At 50.2% G+C, this 10,534-nt stretch overlaps 1 protein-coding gene across 1 annotated transcript in view; it reads right to left on the reverse strand.

The window, feature by feature from the left end:
• Window positions 1-10,534, reverse strand: part of DPYSL2 (dihydropyrimidinase like 2) — an 88,101-nt gene that overhangs the window by 23,495 nt on the left and 54,072 nt on the right. Inside the window, exons 5-8 of the mRNA XM_006153240.3 lie at window positions 9,390-9,451; window positions 8,774-8,854; window positions 8,151-8,219; window positions 951-1,071 (exon numbers count right to left, since the gene is read on the reverse strand). Of these exons, the coding sequence (XP_006153302.1) occupies window positions 951-1,071; window positions 8,151-8,219; window positions 8,774-8,854; window positions 9,390-9,451 (333 nt within the window). The remainder of the gene's footprint in view (window positions 1-950; window positions 1,072-8,150; window positions 8,220-8,773; window positions 8,855-9,389; window positions 9,452-10,534) is intronic.

Consider the following 10,534-nt stretch of genomic DNA (forward strand, 5'->3'; position numbering starts at 1 on the left):
GGGAAAGAGAAAATTAGGAGAGAAAATGAAGAGAAACAGAGATTCAGAGGGGCAGAGATACAAGAACAGCAAAGGGGTGCAAGGCATGATGGGAAGAAAGGCCCTTTGATAACATTCATTTCAGATCCAGCTGAGATCCACCATCAAAGTCAAGTGTGTGTTCTCAGGCTTCTCTTCCATTCATGAAGCTGGCTAATGCCCAACCCTGAATCTGGCGCTGTGATTATCCAAATTCACGAGTCCGCAGCAGGTGACAACAGGGCTCTGCTGCATTCGTAACATAAGGAGCTCCACGGCACGTCCTCGCGGGCAAGTGCTGGGCACGCATAGAGTGAATTCGTTTCCAGAAACCTTCTCCCTGGTCCTCCTAGTAATGACCAAGAACCAGCTTCCGCCCATAATGCAAAGAAAAAAATGTCTTAACAGGGAATAACTCAAGCACTCGAATACTGGAAATGAAAGTGTTTGGAGCAAACTTACCCCCCCAGACCCCTCGAGCATCTCTAACCTAGCCCTTACGTACCCCAGTAGAAATTCCTACCAGCCACAGACAGGAGATGCACCTGGCAATGTAACGTTCCCCAAGAGGACTCGGTGGCAGGTGGAATCTGACATCAGCTATGTAGGGACCTAGTTTATTTAGACTGCAGCAAATGAAATCCACCTTTTCCAGTGGGGGGCACGGGGTGGGGGACAGAAGGGAACGTGCCTGCCCACCCAGCCTTGGCCGTGCACATGGCTTTAAATAGACACGAACAAGGCTGCAGCAGTGGAACAAAGGGAGGAAACTGGAGCTCCCTGCCTCGCTCGCTGTAATTAGGTTAATGCTGGAACGTGATCAAAGTGGCCCACTTGGCATGAGGGTCTGGAAAAGGAGCCTCTCTGGAGGACCCCCCCCCTTCACCACCTCCAAACCTGCCCAGTCGGACAGCCCAGTGGGCAGCGCTCACCCTTTTTCCTGGCCTGCGCGATGACTTCAGCCGCACTCTTGCTCATGACCTTGGTGACATACAGGGGGCAGTTGGTCTGGTTGGCGATGGTGATCGAACGATTCACGGCTTCAGCCTCGACCTACAGGAAAGCAGCGTGGCGTGAGAACTCAGCCCGCCCACGAGCTCCTACCTTTGTCCTCCACCCACAGAGTGGCTGGGATGAATGACAGACTGCTGGGTCCCAAGGTTCTGCCCAAGCGGTGCTGCAGAGTGATGGGACGTGCCCGATGTTGCCCAATATTGGGTGGTAGAAATGGGATCATTCCTTCCTGGCCCTCTTCCAAGCAAGTCCCCAACATCAGCAAAAGCCCGGAGTCTACAGGGAATACAACTCTCAGCCCTGGCCCCACCCACAGACTAATCCCATCTGGGAGTGGGATCCAGCAATACGGGTTTCAAGAACTCCTGGTGACTCTCATGTTTGCCAATGTTTGAGAACCACCAGGGCCAACCCTGACTCCTCTGAGTTCCATACGCTCATTCTGCTTCCATGGCGTTGCGTCCAGACTCCAATAAGAAACCCCTGTCAGATGCTCAGGGACAAAGCCAGCATCACTCGCCAAACAATGTAGCCTCACAGGGTTCTAGGAACGCAGCAGCCAGCATTTGTGTGACCAATGGTCCCCTGTGTGTGAGATATGAGCATGGTTGGCCAGCTTGTCACAGACTGGTACAACCTTCTGGGACAACAACTCTAATAGATCATCTCGTTCTATAAACAGGACACTGTAAGGAATGCTATTTCAAAGATCCAAGCGGGACCAGTCAGTGGAGTGGCAGTTAAGGTGGCTGGGTCCTCTAGAGAGGATTTGAGTCCCAGATTGCAAGACACACACTCTGTGTGTGTGTGTGTGCGTGCGTGCGCGTGTGCGCTTAAAATCCTAAGACAAGAGTGAAGAAGTGACTGCAGCATGACCACCCCCAGGGAGTGATTTCTCACTCTCTTTCTCTTCTTCTTAGTCTCTCTTCAGCAAGAGCATGCACCCTACAGCAAACTAAAAATAAAAAAGATCCAAGTGATGACTGCTGAATCTCTCGCCAGGTAAGGTGTTCTGGATCGAATTGTATCTTTCAGAGAAATTGCAACACGTGCTTATGGGGCCACAAGAGGAACAGCCAGAATTGTATACTGTGAATCTTAGAAAGTTACTGCTGGGGGGGGGGACGACCAGCAGTTAGCTCAATGGCTATGTCACTGGACTCCCATGTAGTCAACTGCGGTTGGAATCCTGGACCCAGTGGCTTAAACTCACACCGGGCACATGTGCGTGCATGCCCAAGATCCTGAGAGGAGAATGCAGGAAGAGGGATTGAGGCATGGCCATTCCCCCCTGGGGGGTGATTTCTTGCTTTTTGTCTGTCTCTCTCTGTCTTCCTGGCAAGTGCATGCACCCTAGAGCAAAAAAACTCTCAAAAGAAAAAAAAGAAAAAGAAAGTCAGTGGGGTCACTGGGGTCCAGCCACAGTGGCACAGCCAGAATACAAGTGTCCTGCAAGGCTGGAAGCCATATGGGTGGCCACAGATTCAGATCCTGGGTGTGCCTGAAAACAGCCAGGCACACGTGCAGTCGCCCAAGATCTTGAAGAGTTGAAGGGCTGGGAAAGGGGATCTTGAGAGTCCTCCCCTTCCTCTCTCCTTCCCTCTCTGCTCGTTTATATGCTTTCTAACATTAAGAAAAAAGAAAAAAAAAAAAACCTAGCTCTCTCTCAGTCCTCTCAAAATCTGAAGCTCAGGCTCATTGAGGAGAGGGGTGGAGCCTTCCTCATTATTTTGCATCCTTCATGCCTCACCCATGTCGCCAGTGGAGTGCCTAGCTCAGAGAAGGTACTCAAAAATGTTTACTGAACAAATAAATGACTGCATTTATGGTAATAGTAATTAAAGCGAGGCAAAGAGCTGTTAGTTTGCCCAAGAAATAACTGAGCTGCCGAGCGAATTAACTTAGCTAACCCTGTGTCTACAAGAGCTTGGCCTAGAGCTTAAAATTCTGCAATTGCATTAACTGGTAATCTAATTTAGTGGCATGAAGCCTACTGCCTTCGCAACTATGTGAAGAGGGATGTCTAGAAATCCAGAAGCAAAGCAAATGGCTCTTGGAAAAGCTTACTGGACACCCCAATGTTTGTCATTCCTGGGAGAGCAGAAGGATATGCCCTCCCTCTCCTGGGCCTGAAGACAACGGCAGAGCGTCTGGTCCAGGCAGTACGGAACAGGGCGTCCCACAGCTCTGCTATGACACAGTCCATGGTGTGAAGTGTGAAAAGGACTCCACGTGAACCCTGAGCGCTTCTCAGTTACACCGGCGACCACCCAATTTACTGTCCCAACACGGACACTTCTGGGTGTGCAAAGAGGTACTCTCAGTAACGCCAGAGAACTAACTGATTAAGGCTGGCTTTGGTGGGAAATATCGGGGTACCAAGGACCTGTCTGCATTTGCTCATCCTCCGTGAGGTGAGTTCGTGCCCCAGTCTGGCCTGGAGCTGGACTGAGACTGTCCTAAAATACAAGCACACTGGAAGAAATGGTCACTAATCCCATGTCTCCACGTTCCATGTCACCCTTCTGACTTTATACATCTGTGCCTTTGCTACAAAACACAACCTGCTGTTACACAACTCCAAACTCTGATTGAAATAACATCACTTTAAAATATTATAAAAATGCTACAATTGCTTCAAGATAAAATTTCTTCTGCTTGGGCCAGCTGCAAGGCCTGGTGGTTAAGGCAGCCAGAATCCTGATGGTGTGAGTCAAGTCCCAAACTCAGCAGCCTGAAATGATATACTCTGGGCTTGTGTGTGTGTGGGAGTGTGAGTGTGCGTGTGTCCCCAAAATCCTGAAAAGAGGGAGAGGTGAAGGAGAAAGGATTGTGATGTAACCATCTTCCGTGGGGGGCAGGGATGAGTGTTTTCTTCTCTCCCTCCCTGTCTGCCTGTCTCTGACAAGTGTATGTGCGCTCTAGTAAAAACAAAAACAAAGCAATCTCTTCACCTTGTTATTGGGCTCTTAGGAATTTTGGAATTCATGTAGTCTTGCCTTCTGCTTTAAATTTTTTTTAATTGCCAGAGGGGTATGTGCGCTCACCAGAGAGAAAGGAGAAAAAAGAGCAAAAGCACCCCACACACACTCCACTGGGGCTTGGACAGGCTGCAATTCTTCTTCCTCCATTCCTCCTTCCCCAACCACCAGGAGTCGGGGCACACACACACACGTAGGCATGGGGTCTACTGATTTTAAGGACGAAGCAACCCAAGGCCCAGAGAAGGCGATGGTTTGTCCAGGGACACCCGTTCAGTCACCACCCGCCGAGTCAGGGAGAAGCAACTTCTAGATTTCATATTCTCTACAGTCTTCTTTTCAGTCTTCTCAGCTAAGAGCCAGGGGAAGTCCTCCCAGGGGATCTCTCACAATGAGTCGGGGAAAAGCGTATAGAGTGGCAGGAGCATATCTCAGGAAGTTCAAGTGCAGAGGAACCAGCACAGTGTGGGCGGTGGGGAGGGCACAGCCGCAGAGAACTGAACGTCTGCATGTCTGCATGTCGTTAGCTACTGGCCCTGTGTATTGGCGCTGGCTCCCTCGCTGCGCAGTAATGCTCAAGTTCACTCTGAATTGTTCCATATTTTATGCTCTTTATCACCCGCATACTGTTTAACACACAACAGATGCCCCTGGACAAAACGAAAACTACCCACAGCACCTCTGGGAGAAGGCGCTGGCGGATGCTTAGGGACAGGATTTCTAACCTCAGCTGGCCGTCATTCAAGCTGTGAGAGTCCCCAACCCCTGTGTCACCCTCCTCACCTCACAGGGCTGTTATTGGGTGAAATTACCTAGGGATGCGTGAAGCATGGTCCCTGGTCGAAAGAAGGTGCCTTGACATCAGCTGAAAGGAGATGCCATATTACTGCATTCCCAGGTCCGCTGACCCCCGGAGGGGCCCTCATAATTTGCTGCTGGGGATCCCAGGAGAGAAGCCTCCTGTGCCCAAGCATGTGAAAATGGTTTTAATTTCTCTGGTCAAAACAGCAACCAGACAACTCCACTCTGGTACGCTGGTCTTTTCAGTACACCCAAGGCAGGTTCGCTTCCCATTCCCGTACCCTGCTCTGCACACAGCAGGGGAGGGAGGGAAGCCTGCCTCTTGGGAGGCTCTACACTTGAGGTACGAGTGGGTCTCAGAGGGAGCCCCATGTAACCAGCATGGTGACATTTGCTTTTCTCAGAACATCTTCTCAGTCACTTGGACACGTGGATCTGGGGACTGGCTCCCCAGTCACAAACTAATGAAGCTCATTCTCAAGTGTTACCACTGGTCACATGGGCCCTCTGTTTAGAAGCTGAGCATGGGCATATGCCTGTGCACGCATGTGTGTGTGTGTGTGTGTGTGTGTGTGTACATGCTGGGGTGGGGTTGTGGGTACAGGCAGGACACTGCATGTCTAGCTTCCTAGTATGAAGCAGTCACTTAGCATCACACCACTGCAGTTTCTTCACATGGGAGATGGCAATAAGGAAGGCCCCACCGCAGTATACCCCTGGCAGCCCCAGCACGGGAGCTGGAATACAAATGTGTCTCCTGGACGCAGCCACACAGGCTACCTGCATGGTGCCCCCTGGAGTGGGGCCTCCTGCACAGGTGGTTGCAAAGCTTCGGTGAGGTGCTCGGAAATGCTAGCTTTGAATGGAGCTTCAAGCACCACGTGGGCTGTCGTCCCTCTGCTTCTCCTGGATTCCTTGCAGCTCAAAGGCCTCATCCCCAAACTGCCTCAAGACTGAATGTAGGAACAACTCCAAAGGTTGGAGTTGAGGGAGATAGTGGCTTAAACCACCCCAAAGGGATGATCCTGGGGAATCTGGTTCAAGCATCTACAGAAGCCAGACTGCAAGGAGAAAGGAAGCCACAGAAAGGACCCTTGAGGCATCTATGGAATGGGACGTGTGCAAGTGTGTGTGTGTGTGTGTGTGTGTGTGTGTGTGTGTGTACCTGAATGCACTGTGTATACATGACAGTGTACCCATCTGTGGCACGTATGAACATATGTGTGCCTCTGCACGGTGTCTGTGTGCACACGCATGTGCACAAAATGAGTCTCCCAGGTACTTTCAGTGTCAGCTAGTTTTAGCTCCCCCTCCCAGTCCTACAAGCTGCCTGGAATCACCGTCCAGTTAAGGCAGGGACCTAAAAACATCACCTCTGCCCTCCTTCACCCTCATGCCGGTTCTTGGACACCCTTCAGCTTTATAGTAGACATAGGATGGTGGGACAGTTATAAAAAAATCTATATCCCATGGCCTGGAGGGACCCTGCAATATCTAAAATGTCGAGGCCAACGAGTGGTGTGGTGGTTAAGGAGCTAGATCCCACATGGCCTACTGTGAGTGTCAAGGCCCAGACCCAGCAGCTTGAAAAACCATGCCAGGCACACATGCATGTGTGTCCAAAATCCCAAGAGGACAATGGAGAAGGGATGGCAACGGGGCCATCCTCCTGGGAGTGATTTTTTCACTTTCTCCCTCTCGCTGTCCCTCTCCAGTAAGCATGTACACCCTACAGACAGCCAGCAAGCAAGCAGATAGATTAAGAAAAAAAAGTCATGGCGTCTGCCCTTGCATGTGGGGAGAGGAGAATGTCCTGAGGCCTCAGGTGTTGAGGATGCTTTGGGTGGTGTGTCCACACACGAGCACGTAATGAGGTCAGAACAAAGTGTCAACCTTCAGGGTGTGAAACCTTCCGGAGTCACCTCCACCTCCTCTCTTTCTGCTTCTTGCCTTCTCTCTCCTTTTCCAGCCTTATCCTTTCCCCTAAAGGCTGCAGATACTCCTGCCTCCTCACCCCACCCCAGGCAGCCTGCAGATGGCTTCGACTTCAAACCTTCTTGAACCTACTTTCTTATTAGGGGTGCAGACTTCCTTCCATTCTGGCTCTCACATCAACAATTCTAGGCATTAGGGAGACCATTCCAACCCCAAAGTTCTGTGACTTGGCGACTGTGGTCCCCGTCACTGTCCTTTCGTCAAGTATCTGCCTCCATCCGTGTCTGGAAAGCAAGTCCTCATTTCACGCTTCCACCCAGCTCCCTGATTATTTGTCCCCGTGTCCCTGGCTCTGCCCCCTCTCTGCCACGTTTTCCCATAAAGGGGAAAGTCTTTGCTTTTCCAGGAGTCCCCTCAAAGCCATCCACCTATTTCTTGGTGAGGTCTTCTAGAGGCTGACCCGAGTCTTTCATTAAGCAGTCACTTCTGGAGAAGAATTTAAAGACCGCAAATGGTACTTTAGAAAACCAGACTCCTCCTTACGTGACATGTAAGCACCCTTTCTAACTAAGGCATCATCCAAGACGGTGCTTCTCAACCTTTGTGCCAGCGAGGACCCCTGCTCTGGGTGACCTCTCCACAACTGTCAAGGATTCTGTCCACAAACTCTGCTGATTGCATAATACCCCATGCGGGCTTTGCAAGAAAAAAAAAAAAAAAAAAACACAATTCCTCTCATGCTTTTGTCAATATGTAGAAGTTTTTTCATTGTTGTTTTTGTTTTTTTTTGTTTTATTTTTAGTGGGTTATAGGGCACATGTGTCATTGGAGAGATAGAGAAAGGGAGGGAAAGTGAGAAACCACTCCCCAGGGGGATGGCCGTGGCACAATCCGTTCTCCTCCATTCTTCTCTTGGGAGCTCAGGCATGCGCACACACGCCAGTATGTTTTTCAAGCAACCAGTCTAGATCGTGTTGTTGGCCATGTGGGATCCAGCCACCTTAACCCCTGCACCACTGGCTGGCCCTCTGGAAAGACGCTTAGGTCTCCATGCCCCGTGTTTGGGTGACTAGCAAGCTTTCGGAAGCCGTAGCGCAAACCACTAAAATCTAGGTTCTTTATTAACATTCTACATGTTAATAAAGAACGGTTATAGCTACCCAAGAACGAGCCTGGAGATGAGACACAGATAGAGGAATCTTCAGGTTAAATGATCCACAACGCTCTCGCCTCCAGGCTCAGTCTAACCCTTCACTTTGCCTCTGCAGACTACATAGGCAATACCCAGGGCTCCTCTGTATCAGAGAAGCTGTGTCTCCCAGAGGCAGGAAGTGAGTTCCCCTTGGCTCTGCTCATCACCCAAAGGACACCAATTCATGCATCCCATTCGCGAGTGTTCACCTCCTCAGGCCGGCTCAGCACGTGTCCCTCGGGGCCAGTGATGCCCAGGTCCAGAATCCTCTGCTGCTCCTGCGGTGTTTAAAGAAAGGCCATCAGGGAGAACTGTGCTTCCAAGGACTCTGACGGTCAGAGACCTTCAGGCAAGATGTAAAGATGGCACTCGTGGCTGCCCGGCCCTCCTCCCGACACCCCAGGAAGAGTTCACTGCCCTGCTCCCCGTCCTGCCTCCACAGGACGGGTCAATCATAGCCTCCCCAGCTGCTCGGCTGTCCCTCTGGGATGTGAAAAGCTATGCGCTGTCAGCCCTTGGCCACAGCATTCAATGCCTGTGTGTGACCACGGCATGGCTATACCCCACCCAGGGCAGCTGCATCACAACACAGAGAAAACTGGCCTCTGGGTGGAAGAGAAACAGGTGTCTGGACGTCCTGCCAAACACCCCAAGAAGCATGTGTGTTACCGGTGCTCATGTCCTTGGCGAGACTGCGAGCAGAGCCATCACACAGGCACGCCAGGCTCCTCTGCTTTCCTACCACGGTGCTAAGCTACAGAAGTCGTCTCACTTTCTCGAGCCTGTCACTTGCCCCCCTGGTGATGAAAAAACGATGAATAAAGCCCCATACCTCTGCAATGATGTCCCCATTTTCCGCATGGACTTGGGCTATGGCACCAATATCTCGGATGACACTCAGTACTTCATATATCTGAGAGAGAGAGGAGAGTGGGGATGAGGGATAGGGACAGCCACCTCCCTGACGGCAATGCGCCTGAGATGAGAAATGGTAACTCTTGCTGCTTCTCCTGAGCCTGGGCAGCGTTGAGGTTCAGGCCTCAACACACCCCAGGGCAATGTTTCTGACCTTATCTGATAGGGGAAGAGCCCTCATTAATTAACTGTGGCAACACAACCTAGAAGATGGGGGTTGGGAGTGAGAAGTTCCGGATGACACCCAGCTCTGCACCCAGGTGTGCCAAGGAGGCTCTGAGCATACCTCTCATCAGGCAGTGCCACGGCTGGCAGTTCAGAGGCTCAGCTCCAGAGCCTACAGGAGCACCCGGGAGCGGGGCTGGTTTCACACTCTCCCCAAGGGCTCAATCCTTTCAATAACTGAATCCACCAGCCATTTCCCATGAAGCTAAGGGATGAACACACATCCAGGACTGCTCTTCCCAGACAATGGCAGAGGCCAGAATGCACCAAATGTCAGCGAGCCTAGTCAGAAAAGCTGACTTTCTTACCTGGGAATCCGTTAGCTGGAAGCGATCTTTGAAAGCCATGTACACGAGGAAGGAATTTACCCCTAGTGGACAGAGAGGTAGAGACACGACTTTTAGTCAATAAAACAAAAACAAATGACCTGGAAGATATTAAAATAACATTGGGGCTAGCAGGTGGTGTGGTGGTTAAGGTGCTGGACTCACACATGGCTGACTGCAGTTCAAATCCTGTACCCAGCAGCTTGAAAATCACACCAGATATGTATGTGCATACCCAAAATCCTGAGTGGAGAATGAAGGAGAAGGGACTGTGGCATGGACATATCCCCTGGGGTATGATTTCTCACTTTCTCTCTCTCTCTCTGTCTCACTCTGAATTTCTTCAGTGAATGTGCATGCCCTATGGCAGAAACCTAAAAAAAAAAAAATTACCATCTTAACCTTTTTTGTTGTTTTTTGCCATAGGGTACATACACTCCCCAGAGGGAAAGTGAGAAATCACCCCCTGGGGGGATGGCCGCACCACAATCTCTTGTCCTTCATTCTCCTCTCAGGATTTTGGGCGTGCACCACATGCACTCCGCCCTCACAGTAGGTATGGTTTTTAAGCCACCAAGTCTGGGACTCAAACCACTCTCGGCCATGTGGGAATCCAGCACCTTAACCACCATACCACCGGCTAGTCCCAAGACAATACATTTTATTTTTTATATATGTTAACCACAGTTAGGTTTCCTAAACAAGTCTGTTGTGAATTTAATAAGAAAATGAATTAGAAGGTTTCTGTCTAGGAAGATCTGTAATAAATGTCTTCTTTGTCTGGCAAACATACTGCATTCTATGCTGATTTTTAAGAAACATTTTTAAAATAAGAAAAGGCCTATTATTTCAATAATCAGATGTTGCAATTCTCATCCTGGCATTGTGGAGCTCTCTCCTCCTCAGGCAATATCCCTGCCTAACATCCATGACAATTTTAAACAATTGTCCTGACAACCTCATAGCCCTGGAGCTTAATTCAAGCCACCTGGGGGGTGTTGGCGCTGCCTGAGTGAAATGGTCCCAGACAGCCTGGCCCTTCTCTCCTTCACACAACAGTTGCTATGGTAACCTGCCTGCCTGATTTGGGGTTGATTTAGAAATGTCAAAAAAAAAAAAAAAAAAAA

Source organism: Tupaia chinensis, unplaced genomic scaffold (assembly GCF_000334495.1).
Source record: "Tupaia chinensis unplaced genomic scaffold, TupChi_1.0 Scaffold000366_1, whole genome shotgun sequence".
NCBI lineage: Eukaryota > Metazoa > Chordata > Mammalia > Scandentia > Tupaiidae > Tupaia > Tupaia belangeri.